Consider the following 16836-nt stretch of genomic DNA (forward strand, 5'->3'; position numbering starts at 1 on the left):
CCCACCAGTATGCAGCTGAATTTGCGGAAGCACCTGCTGAGAATAGACTCGTGGTAATACAGCAGCTTCGGCGCTTCATCAATCTTGAACGAAACGTTTTCAGCAACAAACAACAAACTCAATTTGTATTGTTTCCTAATACCAAAGCTCGCAGTTTCATCATAGAGGGAGTCAGAATGCAAGCAACCTACTGAATGATGAGATACTGAAGTTTTTCTTTCGCTGAAAATAAATCCCCAGTGGTGTACCTAGAAACAAATTTACGAGATGGTGATTTTCGGTTGGGACAAAATTTTGCTACCATCTCAAACGCACCAAAATTTTCAAAATCTTTCCAGCAATTGGCCCATTCTGATCGAGGGAATACCTAGCTTTCGACCATTCAGCCGTGTACCTTTTCCTCTCTTTCTGAAATTCAAAGCACACGGCTAGCATCTCATGTTGCAACACCACTTATTCATAAAATGCTTGCTACTGGCGTTTGCATGTAACGTTTTGGCCGTAACTGTCACTGTAGATGGTGGCGGGGGAGCAATGTTCAAGACGATTCAGGCAGCTGTAAATAACTTGTCTACTACTGCTCCTGAAACCCAAGTAAGTTTGGATGTACAAATCGTTGCCTTGAAACTATTGTTTTCCGCCTCTGCAATCTCACTTTAATACTTTAGATCCTGATGATTGCACCAGGCAAATACATTGAGCAAGTCACAATCCCTGATCGTCAAGCCCAGTTAACGATATATGGTTTGAAGAACCCATCTACCTCGTATGCTGATAACCAGGTTACAATATCATTCAACAAGAACCGTGCGACTGAGACCAACAATTATGATACTGCTACGCTACGTATGAAGGCGTCAAAAGTGAAGATGTATAATGTGAATGTGGAGAATACGAGTGCGCCAAGTACGCATCAGGCTCTGGCAGTGGCCGCTTTTGTTGGGGTGAGGTTTATTATCATGGTTTGAAATGGCCAGTTTGGTTTTTTTGGTGGACGCATCAACAGTTTGATTAACCATACTTCTACAATTACGAAAAATTAGATGCAAGGTTACTACGGCTGCCAATTCAGTGCATATCAAGACACTGTGTGGACTAACGAAGGTCATCAAGTCTATGCTAAGTGTATGATTTCTGGACAAGTTGACTTCATTTTCGGAGAAGGTAAGAAGAAACACAAAACAAAATCACCTTCAACACTCTTTCAGCCATTTTCGTCGAAGGTCGAGCTCTTGTGACGAAATCTGATGTTCGTGTGGTTCCTGGTCATCTTGGTATGTATATGATATATTGATTGTAAATTTGAAATGTTTCTGCACACATTACTGACAGATGTGTGTTTTTTTGTTAGGTTTTATTACGGCTTCCGGGCGAGCTAGTAGTACTAGTCAGGCTTGGCTGGTGTTGGATCAATGTAATATTGGTGGTGGAGATGCCAACACCACCGTACGTATGCGAGAATTTCTTGTTCAGCGGTTTATTGTAAGCAGGCTTTCTTTGCCCAAGATTCCAACTTTTATCACTTTTAGGGCAAGATCTTCTTGGGACGTCCTTGGGGGGATTTCGCCAAAACGACCGTACAAAATTCGGTGCTATCCAACATTATCAACCCTGATGGTGAGTTTTCATCGTGAGTTCAAACAATTTTTACTATGGAATCATAGCTAACGCGTTTTTCTATAATATGCAGGCTGGGCACCATGGTCACCGACAATGCCACATACAGCTAACGCAACTTTTGTCGAATTTGGTAATACTGGTCCTGGTGCAGCTGGTAATCGTACAATCGGCAAACATGCTGGTAGCGTAGTGACCATTGCCGATGTTTTGGGTACAGATTACATGACTATGCCCTATGTGGATGCCAAATTTCTGTAATTTCTTGGTGAAATTGTTGAGAAAGCTGTTACTCGGCTTGAATCAATTGATATTACATTTATTTCTAAACACGAGAGACTTTATGAGCTCTACAAGTATTTCCTGTGTGTGGTTGACGTTGTTGGTGTAAGTCGTTGTCTTGCCATTGGGGGTTTCCGAAGTTACCGGTGTGTTCATCTCGAAAAGATCTTTTTGTGCAAAAGATATGGACCGGCAAGATGCTTACAGCACATGTGAAGAAGGATCCACGGGACAAAGGTATGATCGTGAGAAAGGTCGTCCAAGGGCTCCGTCAAAGGAAACCCTTCAGTCAGTCTTGACCATCGTTCACAAACGTTAGATGCAAGTATACTATGCTTGCCAGTGTAGTGCATATCAAGATACTGTGTGGACTAATAAGGGTCATCAAGTGTTCTCCAAATGCATGATTTCTGGGCTCGTGGACTTCATTTTTGGGGGCGCTGATCCTTTGTTACAAAAACTGATGTAAAAATGCTTCCTGGTCGTGTTGGTATGTTAATAGAACAGCCGTCTGACTGAAAAGCTCGTAGGTACGGAACGTAATGTTGACCAATGATTCAGTCCTTCAAGGTTATATAACGGCTTCTGGGAGAAAAAGTTCCAAAGGCTCTGCATGGATTGTATTGGATCAATGCACCCTTAGAGGTGGAGATCTGAGGACGTCTGTAAGTCTTTAAGTATTTTTTTTGCTTGACTCTGTTGCTAAAGCCATGAAATATCAATAGCACAACATCTATTTGGGACTACTATCGCATTTATATGCCCAAACAAGTTCTGTTTACAGAACTTGTATCTGCTAGAGATTATCAATCCTGTTGGTGAGTGTGAAGAGGGTCATAAATCGAGCTGTATTATTCATTTTCTTTCATTCTTCATTACAACAGGCTGGGCACCATGGGCTCAAACGCGACAAACACAGCAAACGCAACCTTTCTAGAATTTGGCAATACTGGGCTAGGTGCAGCTGGAAATCGTACCGTTGGTCGACATGCACCTGCTGCAGTAAGCATCTCTGACGTTCTCGGTGCAAACTATACGATCATGCCGACATCGATGGGACGTTTTTGGAAATCTCCGAAATGATGCGAACGCCGTTTACTCGGCTTCATCAATAACACAAACTACTCTAGCTTGGTGAAATTATCCGACTCCGAAAAGTTGTAGTTGTGTGTGCGGGTTGTAGTTATTGATTCCTAATCAATCTACAAAATCCACGTTATCGGTTTTGCCTTGGACATCGAACAACTGAGTAAACAGTCTTTCAAGCAAGCTCGACATCGAAACTAGTCAAACTCACACCAGCCCACCTGTTCTTATTCGAAAACTTTCAAGACGAAAAGAGCAACATCATTGCCTCAACCTGATGGTACAACATGTTATTGTGCAATCGGTGTTATTGCTAGCTCCTGTATGTCATGCTTTGGCCGTGACCGTCACTGTAGATTGGCGTGGTAATGGTGCCATGTTCAAAACAATCCAGGAAGCGGTGAACAGCTTGTCCCTCACCTCAACTGAAGCCCAAGTGAGTTCGTGCCAACTACTTGCAATGTTGTGCTTCCTTGTGTAGTAAAAGCTTCAATTGCAAACTAACGCTTAAATCTATCTCATCTTCCAAGGTTCTGACGATTGCACCTGGAAAGTATCTAGAACAGGTCACCATCCCTTTTCTTCAGGGTCAATTGAATGTTTATGGGTTAAAAACTCCATCATTGAACTATACCGACAATCAAGTTACGATATCCTGCAACAAGAATCGCGCAACTGAATCGGATAACTTTCATACTGCCACTTTACGGATCCTAACTTCCAAAGTCAAGATTTACAACATCAACGTTGAGAATACTAGTCCGCCAAGTGCACATCAGGCTTTAGCTTTGGCTGCTTCTGTTGGTGTAAGTCTTGCGGTTTGTCGCTTCTCTATTTTTGGTTTATTCGCTGGAAGATTGACTTTACGCACAACATCCATACAGATGCAAGGATATTATGCTTGCCAGTTCAGTGCATATCAAGATACTGTGTGGACTGATAGCGGTCATCAAGTATTCTCCAAATGCATGATTTCCGGGCTGGTTGACTTCATTTTTGGCGGCGGCCGAGCCCTTGTCACAAAGACATTCGTTCGAGTGCTTCCTGGTAGTGTTGGTATGTAAATGTAAAATCCTTCAGTTGCCACAGCTCGGAAGGAAGTTGACAGTAAGGCAAACGCTCTTCTTTTTCTCTCGTGCTAGGTTATATCACGGCTTCTGGCAGAAAAGCTGCCAACAGCTCTGCGTGGATTCTATTGGATCAGTGCCATATAGATGGTGGAGACTCTGGTACCACTGTAAGCTCTTCGTATTTTGTTGCTAAACTCTGTCTGAACCCAACTTTTGTGCCAAACAACTACATTTATGTTACATTTAGCATAAGATCTTTTTGGGGCGCCCGTGGCGTCCATTTGGAAAAGTAATTGTCCAGCACTCATACCTTTCCGACATTATCAACCCTCGTGGTAAGCGGCAAGGATTGATTGTCTAGACGACTTTACTTGTGCCATAGTCATGGGAACTAACCAATCATTCTTTGCTGAAATAGGCTGGGCACCATGGATGTCTACAATGTCAACCGCAAATGCTGAGTTTCAGGAGTTTGGAAATACTGGTCCAGGTGCACCTCTTGGCAATAGAACAATTGGTCATCAAGCCAATACCTCAGCCACCATATCTGATATTTTGGGGGCGGATTACCTGGCCATGTCCTATGTGGATGGCACATTCTTGTAACACTCGCAAATTGTAATGGCTGTTGAAGTAGACGGCGTTGAAGCTTTTCATCAAATCAATTATTATTTATTATTGTGTAGAAGTGTAGAAGCTCTTGAGCAGCTTTATCAATTGATATTCCTATGTTTCGAAACAAGACGATGTGGTGTGTTTCATGGGGTGCATTGCTAGTTCTCGTTTGTTCTGCGCGACCATTGTATGATTATTAGCTTCTGCTAGCTATTAAACGTGTTTTTACTCGCGTTCTGGCCCCATGGTTTGCTCTAAGCGTGCAATGCTTCTCGTTCTTTACAACACAACATTACTTTTGGTGAGGGGCGCTTCCGAACCATGTGGAAGAATTCAAGGAGGTTCCCTGAGAAAGGTAGGCTCATAATACGACTATTGCAGTACTGGATCAACTCGAACAAATCATAGTCTGCGCAAGATCTAGTTTTTAACCAAACACTGGAATGTAGCTGTCGAGGACTTGCCAGGTCCAGGCCAATACGAACAACCTACTGGACTAATTGATCCAAACACGGCCAAACACTATGGATTTTTGCAGAAATCGAAACGGTTTCCTTCTCCAAGACCTGGTAATCACATTTGGTTTGCAACAAAACATCAGTTGTTGACCATGCTGGCGAGTCCTGTGGCTTGATCCAGCTCTGTCTTACAGCATTCTCATGTTTATTAGAAGGTCCAGATGGTCAATATGAAGAGGATGACGATACTAGAACATTGACAGAGAATGCCAGAGGTCGAACAATGTCCCGAAAAGAAGACATATTTGATGCTCAGAAGTGGAAGAAGGAGGTACCTACATCTACCCCTTTATTAAACAAGATGATATATCCTCGAGTCACTGAAATCTCATTGATCATTCTGCTAGTGCGACAGATGGCAAGGCGAATACGAAAGGGTTTTAGTCGTCCAAGAACGTGAGACTGCCCTCCTCGAAGAGAAAATTGTCAAATCTGAAGCGCAAATCAAAGAATTGATCAAGGAAAGAGCTGATTTGCAGACTCGCAATTCTACCAAAGAAAAGGAAATCGCAGATGCTTTGAAACGTGAAGCCGTCATTCGAACAAATGTAAGTCCTGTTTATTAACTCTGTTTTTGAATCTTCACATAACAGGTCTTCCTCTTTCTCAAATAGTTGGACAAGGCTGAAAAGGCAGTCACAAATCTGCATGAGAAGGCCATCAAATATAGTGCTCTCCAAAAGAAGGTCGATGAGCTGGAAAAGCATGGAGCCAAAGCTAGAACTGTAGTCGATAAACGTGTGGAAGGTCTCGTCAAGGAGAACCGTGATCTCCAGGATCGACTCAGACGACTTAGCCTCGAAAAGTCAGAACTCAGCAATAATGTAGAACAGGCTTCAGCAAACCAAAACGAAGAATTGATGCGAGCTCTGCAAGAGCTTGAACGTCTAAATAATGCCTTTCAAGACGGACAAGATACTCTAACGCAAGTCAGTGATCAACTCAATGACCTGCAAGAGACATTGCAACGTGAACGACACCAACACTTGCAGCAAACATCTCAGTTAGAATCCCAACTCGCTGATTTACGTCGTACAGGTGAATCACATCGGGTTGAGATGGAAGACCGTATACATGATCTTTTAGAAGGTCGGTCCTTGCTGGCCGAACAGGTCGAAGCGCAGAGTCTGGAAATTCATAAACTTCAGGCGGAATTGGATGCATCTTGTCAAGGATCCAAAGCTATGGAAGCCAAATATCATGCTAAACTCAATAGTCTACAGCAACGAATTGATGAACTCTCACGTCGCAGTGGTCAAGCTCTTGCCGATAAAGAGTCAGAATTGAAAGAATGGCAGAGTCGAGCATCTAGATCTGAAAAGGAATTGTCGTCACGAGTAAAGGAACTAGAGGCCAAGTTGAAGCAAGATGCTGCTACTATCAGTAAATTGGAGACTAGTATTGTCGAATCAGCCGCATCCAATGCTACTAAATTCCGAGACTTGGAAGAACAATTACGTAGTGCTCATGCTGCTCGAGTTGAAGAAGTATCCAGTTTGTCCGAATTACTAGATCAGACCGAATCTGCTCATGTAAAAGAAATCAAGTCGTTAACGGGACAGTTGGCTGAGAGTCATCAAACTCATCAACAAGAAGTCTCGAAATTGCAGGACGATATAAAACGACGTGAAGCTTTGGTGGCAGAGTTGCAGCAAAAATGGAAGTCTAGTGAATCTGCTGCCGCTTCCAAGTATGATGACCTAGAACAATCATCCCATAATATAAAACGAGAGCTGGAAGGCCAACTATCCATATATGGAAGTCGTCTTGACTCTGTTATGACTCAGAATCAGAATTTGCAGGCTCAACTTGATGCCAAAGTTAGAGAGTTGGAACAAAATCGAGCGGAAATCGAGGAGCAATTAGTAGCAAACCGTCAACATTGGTCTAGTGAACAGGCAGCCGTCCAATCTAAACTAGCATCAGCAATTGACAAAAGTAAAGCCATGGCTACTGAATTAGAGTCTGAAAGGCATGCTCGATCACAAGAGTCTCTGGCCTTTAGAGAAAGCATCACCGATCTAGAACGTATAATTGAAGCCAAAGATCAAGAATTGGCCGATATGACTGTCTCTCACCGAACCGAACTTGCAGCTCTAGATCGTGTAATAGAAGCCAAAGATCAAGAAATGGCAGGCGTGACGGCTTCTCACCGAGATGTAGTAATGGGGTTATCACAAATGATTCAGGCTAAAGATGAAGAATTAGCTGAATCTTCCTCCTCGCACCAAACTATAATTCGTGAATATGACGCCCGGATAGACCAACTCACGTCAGATGTCGAGTCCTTGCAACACCAGTTGCAACAGGAAGAAGCTGAACGACAGACCCTCGACTCTCGCATTCCTGAACTATCCGCGGCATTAGAATCTGTAGAAGCTGAGCTAGCTCAAGCTCTCAAGGCCAATGAAGATTTGACCATGCGAGCTAGAGCAGACACGATTCGAGCTGAAGATGCCGTTCGTGAGCAATGGGCAGCTGCTGAAGAAGCCTTTGAGGCCGACAAGGTGGAATGGAAAAAGCGTCTCGAAGGCCTATTCGAGCAAAATAAATCATACAAATCTAGTCTAGAAGCAGAGTCGAGAGAAAAGAGAGGAGCTCTCAAAGCTATTGAAGAGGTCAAGGCAGAGTTGATGAATGCCAAGACTGAAACCAAGGAGGCTAAGATTGAATTGGCCAAGGTCAAGAGTGACCTTGCTCAAGCAAGGACTGAGTTGACTGGATCCAAGAAGGATCTTAGTGGTACACATGCCGAATTGTCGACTGCTAATAAGACCATATCAACTGTTAAAGCAGAATTGGCAAGGACTCTATCCGAACTTGAGGCACAAAAGGCTGCACGTGCTAAAGAGGTAGAGGAACTCAAATACACGAGTAGCAAAGCCAAAGAAAACCATGACTCGATACGCCTCCATCTCCAAGAACAGATTGATGAATTGTCAGTCGCCCTTGAAGCTGGTCGTGAAGAGAAGATTGTCGATGATGACAAGATTCAGGCATTGACTCGAATGGTTGAACTTAAGGAAGACGAATTGGCTACCGAACGAACACATAATGATAAGCTCTCACAAGCTAATACCACTCTCCAATCCCGTGTCTCGACTCTTGAGTCTGATCTTCGTAAAGAACGTGAAGAACGTGCTCACGAGGCTTCCAATAGTCATGCTCAGATTATCACCATGACCAATCGTATCAAGGAAGCCGATGATGCTATGAAGCAATTGGAAGCAACCACGACCAAGAGGCTTGCTTCTGCAAACGAGCAGTATCAACAGGATCGACAACGTCGTGAGAAGGAAATGCTAGAACTTGGTAAACAGGTAGAAAAGCTATTGTCACGATCTGAGCAATTGGAACGTCAATTCTCGGATGTATCAAAGAATCTATCCCGCAAAGAAGCTCGTTTAGAAGAATTAGAATCGACTCTACAAGCACGTACCGCCGAATCTGATTTGGAAAAGGTGTCTCGAGCCGCTGAAATGTCTGACTTGCGTCAAAGGCAAGCAGAAGCGCTAGAACTACGAGATCGTCGTGAACGAGACTTGACTGCTCAGGTTCAAGATTTGAAGAAGAGCATGGCTGATAAAGATAGACAGCTGGAAGAAGTCCGTGGTAAAATGAGAATAACCGAACTGAAAACTACCAATGATATATCAGGCCGTGATGAGCGATTACGTTTATTGGATGGACAACTATCTGATTTACGTAAACAGCTCGACTCATTACGTGATGAGAATATTCGACTTCGTAAAAACTTTGATGCTGAGGATATTGCTAAAAGGAATTCTGAACAAAACAAGAGAGCCATTGAAGAAGAGCGGTCTCATTGGATGAGTCGTGAATCACGATGGGATGGTGATCGTAAGAGACTGGAAGCATTAGTGGAAGAGCAATCTCATGAATTGCAACAAGGTCGTGAAGAAATGACTAGGTAACTTGTCATCAGCGGTTCTTAAATGTCGCTTTCTTTTTTTTCCATATTGCACTCGTTTTCGCACAACTCACAAACGACTGATTATTATAGGTTGCAAGCTGTGGCAGATGAAGCCGATCATCGACGACTAGAGATTGAAGAGACATTGAGGTCTCAAGTACAATTACTCATGTCTAAGTCAGGCCTAGCAGAGGCTGAGATGGGTCGGCTCGCTGAAATAAATGCTGATCTGCTTGGTCACAATAATGCTCGTCAAAAGATAAAGCATATCGCTCAACTCAAGGAAGAGAATGTTCGCCTGAAGAAGGTATACAGCGACATATCGCCCTTTTTTTGCCAATAGCACCCCACTAACATATGTAATGCACTTGGCGCAAAAATAGGAAAACTTGGTCTTGGCTAAACAACGAGATGAGTTACGTAGAAAGACTCTTGTCCTTGAACGTGACGTCGAGTCTATCCGACCTGTACCATTTGCTCCAACAACACCAGCAGCTATTGGTGCCGGAATATCCACTGGTCGCAAACCACCACCATCACGAATGTCACGATCAATATTAGGTTCCAAAAATCCGCGAGATACCTTCTTTGGCAGTGCTAGTCTTCAACTCCCTCAGGATGCCGACAAGTCCTTTATAGCTTCCAGTACATCATTCCTAGGCATGAACGCATCTTTTGGTGGTTCTGCCTCGACCATACCCGAGACTTTGAATAATGATGCCAATGAAAATGAAAATCTGACTTGGGGAGGTCTTGTCTCTGCTGATGATCCGAGATTATTAGAGGACGATAAAGAGAACCGTGCATTCCGAGTGCAGGTTGCTCGAGAACGTGCGAGGAATAAGGCTGACGAAGAACGTATGAAGATTGAGGAAGATCAAATGAGGGTGGTCAGCGAGACAACAAGGAAGGGCCGTGGTGGTGATTCCTTTGTAGTGCCGATTTAAATAAGTATTTTAGGAATGCGGTTTGTTTATATGGACTTTAGTCTTATGTCAATATGTACATGGAATCTCGCTTTTTGTTAAATGTGTTTGAGAGTCATACGCGTAGTTATCACGTCATCACGGTAATGTTCGCAGTTTTGTGGTCTCCGCAAACCCGTATAAAACCGTCATATCTATGTATTCTGAGCCAGATCTGCGAAAAGTGTATCCAGAGAGAATGAGCGACAATCTGATGGTGAAGAAGGAGTCCGGTCATCAGACCCGTGCAGCCCGCATGTCTGCAGGCAATATCAAACTGCCTACAAACCCAAAGCTCTTTACCAAAGCTGTGAATCCGCCGACATTGATCGATACGTTTAGAGAAACAAGATTTCGCATTCGTGTGATGCAACTCTTGTCTGCTAGCAGTATGTGCCCAAGATTCCGATTTTGATTTTGGTTTTGAAATTTGCTTTTGTTGATCTGAGCGGTGGTGTTTTGCTTGACGACATTTGGAGAGCAAAAAGGTGGTGCCGAATGTTGGAGGACGCCGGAGACGAAAACGTAGTTTTAACGATCTCGTATTCTTTATTCGATAGTATCGTTTGCATCGCTCGCTGCATCTGTTTACTCTGCTACCTTTACTTCAGCTCCAATACAGGGTAGCGGCATGACCTTTATGACTTCGGTCTCGATATCCAGCATGGTAAATATAAAGAGCCAATTATATCCAAGAATTTTATCATTGCTATGATCTCGTCTGAATATTTTTTTTCTCATTTCTGCACGTTTTTTGAAACAGATCATATCAGCAGCATGCATGCTTTTATACCTCTGTCCTGCCTCCTTGAAAATCCCTCCACATCGACATCCACGGTTTTCACGAGTTGAAGTCACTGCTGATTTCATATATGTCTTGTTTTGGCTTGGAGCTGCTTTGGCTATGGCTTCATCGGGACAGTGTCCTCCTACATCGTCACGAGCCTATTTGATTTCATCGGTTTGCTTTCCGTGGAATCTTTGTATGGCTTTTGGAATTGTTTCTGCTGTTGTGAGTTGCTGGTCTGTCGTTGGTCTCGAATAAGTTTGCTATACTTATCGCTTTTTTGTTTTGGCTGAACTATAGTTGTTTGCTGTCACGTATGGAATGGGCTTGTTTGATTTGAAAAAGTATGGATTCGCTACTTCGGGAATACATGGAAATCCAACTATAGGACGTCCTACATGGAAGCTACCTGACACGAACACGGATTAGTAGCCCTTTTTTCGCACTTTTAATAGAACGCATATCTGTAACTTATATATATAGCAATTACAACAGCAGCAACAACCGATACGTTACTTTATACTCAGGTTAATCCTTAGGCGATTGATTTCTGTGGATTTTGCATCCAATCAATGGTACGCCAAAAGAAATTTTGAGACTGCAAGGCATCTAGCTCTATTTCTTGACGCAACCACTGTGGCAGCCCTTCAAGATTGGCGGCATTCACTGGTGTATACGTGTAGACGGCATCGGGCGTTGGTTCTTGTGTTGTCGTGAACAAATAGTTCAATACTATATGCAAACAACCGAAAAATCAACCTAAGAGTACGGTTTATAACACGATTGAAGCTTACCACCACGATTGCCCTTCTGGCAGACTTTATGGACCAGCATCTTGGCTTCCCCAGTACCATCATCATTCGCGACATTTGTTTCCTCTACTGATTGTATAGTCAACCCAGTAAAACTCTCATATAATCGAGTCATGCGTTCCAGCGTCAGCGCATAACGATCATTATGGTCTTTTGTTCTGACATTGGCAGTGACGGATGCAATCGTTTCATTTGCAGTTGCCAATTGAATGCGAAGAGATTCCAATTCAGTTACTTGGGTGCGCAGCTGCTTTATCTCTGATTCAAGTTCGGATGCTCTTGCAGCTATAATTGCATTTGAGTTTGGTTCAGTTTTGCGCCTGTTGGTTTGTAGACTTGTCTCAGATCATACCTTTCGATTTGGCAGCATCCAATTCTTTCCGCAAAGCCTTGAATTCAGAGAGAGATATAGAGGTCTTGACCTCCGTCTCTGGTTCCATTACTTTCTCTGTTACTCGCTTCGAGGAGCTTAACTTGCTGCCACCATTTGATTGTAATTTGACCTCTAGCTCTTTACGTCGTTCGGTTTCCTCGGCGAGTTTTGATGAAATCTTCTCCTTTTCTTCCGTGAGGGTAGTAATAGTGCGTTCGGATACTAATTTGATGGATTGTTAGCGCCACAAAAAATCTCAAATCCCTATATTGAACATACATTGTATTCTCTCCTCGGCTGCCTTCTTCAGCTGGATCTGAGCTTCCAGATGCTGATCAATTTGTTTGATTCTCAAAGCTTCATATTTCACTTGCAAATCATTGTATGCCGCTTGGAGCTGTGATGATGATGTATGAGAATAGTGAGAAAAGAATCCGCTTGTGCAATGTACTTACTCGTTCGAAATGACGTGCCTGCCCAGAGGACTCATTCGATATTATAGGTGTGGATTCAGAAACAGGTTTGGCTAGAAAAAAACAATCGTCAAGAATTAAGTAATGTAATCAATTCTTTTGCCTATATCAACATACACTCATCAGAAACGGGTACGGCTGGAGCAACAACATTCGACTCTTGATTTCCGTTCAAGGCTCTCGTTGAATTGCTTTTCTTCTTCTTGGGCTTGACGGGTTTATCAACCATCAGTGTTACGGGTATAGAAGCAGTTTCTATGACTGGGGCATCTGTTTTCAATAAAGGTTCAGTAATACAATTCAGATTGAGATCTACTGCAAACTCAATCTAGAACTTACCCATGACTGTATCTTCACCTTGAATTGATTCATTCGATGCACTCTTTGAGTTGCTCGTCTTCGTGTTGGGCTTGACTGCTTCAACAAGCAAAGCAGGAGGGTCTGGTATCGAAGGAGTTTCTATAACTGGCGCATCTATTCGTGAATATGTTTAGCACCCAAATGCAGATAGAGATCTAACTGTATAAATTTGACTCAAACACGTGCCCATGACTGTATGAATTGATTGAGTGGTTGTCTCTGTAGGAGTAACCTCCATCATATTTTGGGCATCCACACTATCATGAGCATCACTCCCATTAGACTTGGAAGTATGTTTCTTCTTCTTTTTCTTCTTTGCAGCCGCACTCTTGGGTTCCTTTGTTGCTGCGTTTTCTTGAATGTTTTGAGGAATTTGATCTAGTACTTGCACGTCCTCGTCGTTTTCAGTGGAAGCATGCTTCCTAGATTTACTGGTCGATGCCTAGTTAATATCGCCATAGTCAGTACGGTGTTGAGATTGATCTCGACAAAAATCAGTTGCAGCAGAAACAAAACATCACCTGCGTCGTCAACATCCTTGAAAACCAGCCGGTTGACGTCTGAATAAAGGAATTAAATCACGTTAGAATTCTCGGTAAGGCAGGAATGACGATGCGAGGACAGTAATACTTACTTGTCAAGATCACTTGAATTAGCAAGAGTTAAGGAGATGGACAAAGGACAGGAGATTCTAAAACTCTGACCTTGACTCTGAAAATACTGCAATACTGCAACACGAAAAGACGATTTGCTTAGAAATTGGTGTAATGAGTTTCAGTTCTGTGTTTTTTATCGATTTATCAATGGATGTTGTGACGCGTGATTTATTGCTCTTCTGATAAATCAACACCTCCTCAACAGCCTGCTTGTCTCATCATGAGGAGGATCATTCCACCTTCGCCAATACTATAATCTGACAAGGTTCGGACTTCCTCAAGTTGCCTCCCTTCCAAAATAAGACGTTGGGCCTCAATCGGCAATGCTTCCTGCCATGGTTTTGCTCATTTTGCTTGGCTTCTCCGCCAGTGTGTTGGAAGACGCAACACAGCGAGACTCACAAAAACATGGCGACCAAAGAACGCGTTTTAGGCATCATTTGCTTCATAAACCAATGATTTATTTATGTTCATAAACCAGATTGGTTTATGGATATAACGATGTAATGACCTTCTTCTAGGTTCCAGCGAGGCTCCCATCCAATTGCGTCAACGTCCAGTAAGTCTGAGGACAAGATGCGACGTAATCACCTAGGACTTATACTCTGACAAATCTCGTTAAGCGCTCACAATGCCAATGTTCTTATGTCTGCCATGCTCGAAAGTTTGAATCATCTGCGACTCTTCACAAAATCGAAAACTTTTGCATGAATGGTGATTATATTTGGCTGGAGAACTATACCAATAAGAATAAGCAGCAGAGCTGTGTGTGCGTCGACCATTTCGTACCGAATTTATAAGGGTGGAGGGAATACATGTCAACAAGAGTATGCAGCAGAGTGTTGTCTCGTAACTTGACGTTGAAACGTGTCCCGCAGGCCAGGCGAGTTGTCCTCGGACTCCGACGAAGGTTCTATCACAGTTTCCATAGACTGCCATCCCACCATTCCCCAAAATGCGACTCGAACGGGTCTTCGTGTATAGTATATCAAGATTGCTATTGATGAAACCAGTGTGAGATTAAATGCTGTTTCAGTCACCAAGTCACCAAAGTAAACTGTGGGCAGATAACAAACAACGCAAATCCATTTGGACAGTTCCGTACCCACTGCTGCTGGCTGTATAAAAAGCGCACAAGCACAAAATAACTCGTACAGCGGAGGTACTTGAACCCCAGTCCAGAGTTCAAAGAGGAAGCTGACGCTTGTTGGTATCCAGGCTGACAAAACACATGCGTTGAGAATCACAAGTCGTGAAAGAATTGCTTTCTGAGCCGACACTTCCCCCAATCTGCTAGTTGCACTGTGACGTTTTGGATGGAGACTGACACTTTTGCGACCAAAAGGGGCAAGCTCCCGTTCAGTAACGTATATACGCTGACCAATACGGTAATAACAAACACCCAGAAAAATCTGTTTGAATAGTGTCAATGACTGCTACTGGCCAGCCAGCAAAACGAAAACGGCGTACCAGAGTAATGGTCATCAGCACTATCTCCAAGGTAGTAACCAAAAGTTCAATAGGAAACCTGGATGACCAATCGTTCATGCAGTACCCAGGCGGATTTCCTGTACAGAAAAGTGTGAACAAAGTCCTGACTTCAGCCCCGCAACGCATAAACCCTCACGTATTATCATGTGTGAGCCACCTGCCAGGTCGATCAACATGAATGAATTGCCCAACATCCACGCTGCCACACAGCAAGCAAACACTTGATGATATGTCATCTTTTTCTTATGGCAAACTAGTAGGTAAACTTCCAGACCCATCAAAGCTTGAGTGAAAACCGCGGTGAGCAAGGGGCCGACCATCATAACTCCGTCTAAATCACAAAGCCACTGATATGGAGCATAGTAGCCTTCGGTCCAAATATATGCCGCCTTTCCCAATTGAAAGTAGCAAAACAAGGCGCCAGCCACAAGGGTGTTCAAAACGAATAGATTGCTGCTGCTGCCTCTCAATGACTTGGAAAAGACAAAAACTGCAAGCAACCCTATAGAAGAGAGAGAAGCTCGACTGGTTAACTTGAACGCAGATGAGTTTCACAAGGGGACTGACCTTGACTTGTAACCAGGCCTAATGCAGAGAAGGACGAGTAGAGAATCGCGGCGGCCCATTCGAAGTCAGAAAACGGAATACCCAGACTTGGGTCCATTGCTCTCGTGATGACTTGACAGACAGATCAAAGGTATCTGGTAAGCTTGAATTAATCTGTCTTCGAACGTGGGTTCGCCCCGACTGGACAAACCAATCTTTGAATTTAAGTTTGATGAGGATCAAAGAGGTCTGTCTCACTTGCGAATGGCTGCTCTGAAAAGTTCCGTGTGTCAATGACCCTCAAAAACTTAAGTGTTTGGATTGGGGTTGGCTCCGTCGAAGGCATACTGAATTCGTTCTGGAAACGACGATTGAAGCTCCTTCATGCTTTTTCCGTTCGTCTACAACCATATTCTTGTCACACGATTGAGCGTCAAGATTCACACAGCACCCAACGGAAGAGATTCATATCAAATCAACAATTTGGTACCACTCTCTTCCGAAACTAAATACGAGGGTAATTCAGTCTGCCATTTGTCTTATTCTTGCATTGAAGTGGGGAAAGAAACACTCCAGAAGCCTGCAAGTCTGAGTAAAATATCGATAGGCGTTCTCCTTGATACTGTAGTCTGGCGAAAGCTCTTCGTCATCGAAGTACTGTCGCCCAAATATCAGGAGCCGTCTCTCAAAACCAACTGCCTCCCGGCCTTGGTATTTTGCTTTGAAGCGCGTAATCGTTTCGTTCGATTCGTCCTGCAGCGTAGTCCATCTGCCACCGTGTAGATTCCTGAAAACTATCTGGAAAGAAGGATGAGAGGTGCCCCAAAGCAAAGGATGAAATCTTTATCGGAAAACATTATCGTAAACACGTTTCTTTGCATCATTTAAAGGAGGTCCAGTGTAAAGCTGCATATTGCACATGTAGCATAGTTTGATTCCTCTGCGATCCATTGAGAAGAAATATAGTTGCTTGTTTGGTGACTGGCGACGTACTCCAAATGTCGAGCTCGCATCGAAGCTTTTCGTCCGACATGAGAGTCATGGTCACGCAAAACCGTTCCTCGAGTTTAATAGCATTGTCTTGAAGGACGTCAGGAAGCTCTGCACCAGCGATGGGTGCCACTGCAGGCTTGAGTTATGATGCTATCATGTTAAGTGGGTCAATGGGAGAAGGTTGAAATGGCCACAGTTCAGTGAATCACTAGTCTCTTACAAGAGGAACGCCACAAATACTTGGGCATATTGAAACGT

At 43.4% G+C, this 16836-nt stretch overlaps 5 protein-coding genes across 5 annotated transcripts; 4 read left to right on the forward strand and 1 right to left on the reverse strand.

Annotated features, from left to right (window-relative positions):
* Nucleotides 1–534: 534 nt before the first annotated feature.
* SmJEL517_g01500 (pectinesterase) lies at nt 535–1878 on the forward strand (the record flags this gene model as incomplete). The annotated part of the gene is made up of 7 exons (XM_031167428.1): nt 535–594; nt 669–944; nt 1044–1164; nt 1209–1274; nt 1352–1446; nt 1530–1617; nt 1691–1878. 7 exons carry the CDS (start codon nt 535–537, stop codon nt 1876–1878), a joined length of 894 nt encoding a protein of 297 aa, XP_031026523.1.
* Nucleotides 1879–3262: 1384 nt separating this feature from the next.
* Nucleotides 3263–4661, forward strand: SmJEL517_g01501 (pectinesterase; the record flags this gene model as incomplete). Its single annotated transcript, XM_031167429.1, has 6 exons — nt 3263–3421; nt 3516–3791; nt 3870–4041; nt 4128–4222; nt 4303–4390; nt 4474–4661. 6 exons carry the CDS (start codon nt 3263–3265, stop codon nt 4659–4661), a joined length of 978 nt encoding a protein of 325 aa, XP_031026522.1.
* Nucleotides 4662–4991: 330 nt separating this feature from the next.
* Nucleotides 4992–10069, forward strand: SmJEL517_g01502 (uncharacterized protein; the record flags this gene model as incomplete). Its single annotated transcript, XM_031167430.1, has 7 exons — nt 4992–5025; nt 5120–5239; nt 5341–5459; nt 5536–5736; nt 5803–9119; nt 9213–9429; nt 9506–10069. 7 exons carry the CDS (start codon nt 4992–4994, stop codon nt 10067–10069), a joined length of 4572 nt encoding a protein of 1523 aa, XP_031026525.1.
* Nucleotides 10070–10286: 217 nt separating this feature from the next.
* SmJEL517_g01503 (uncharacterized protein) lies at nt 10287–11303 on the forward strand (the record flags this gene model as incomplete). The annotated part of the gene is made up of 4 exons (XM_031167431.1): nt 10287–10476; nt 10648–10754; nt 10851–11099; nt 11175–11303. 4 exons carry the CDS (start codon nt 10287–10289, stop codon nt 11301–11303), a joined length of 675 nt encoding a protein of 224 aa, XP_031026524.1.
* Nucleotides 11304–11409: 106 nt separating this feature from the next.
* SmJEL517_g01504 (uncharacterized protein) lies at nt 11410–13428 on the reverse strand (the record flags this gene model as incomplete). The annotated part of the gene is made up of 9 exons (XM_031167432.1): nt 11410–11606; nt 11669–11971; nt 12039–12281; nt 12339–12456; nt 12515–12585; nt 12650–12802; nt 12872–13006; nt 13073–13334; nt 13414–13428. 9 exons carry the CDS (start codon nt 13426–13428, stop codon nt 11410–11412), a joined length of 1497 nt encoding a protein of 498 aa, XP_031026527.1.
* Between the last annotated feature and the right edge of the window lie 3408 nt (nt 13429–16836).

This window comes from Synchytrium microbalum (assembly GCF_006535985.1).
Source record: "Synchytrium microbalum strain JEL517 chromosome Unknown SmJEL517_scf0005, whole genome shotgun sequence".
In the NCBI taxonomy this organism is placed as follows: domain Eukaryota; kingdom Fungi; phylum Chytridiomycota; class Chytridiomycetes; order Synchytriales; family Synchytriaceae; genus Synchytrium; species Synchytrium microbalum.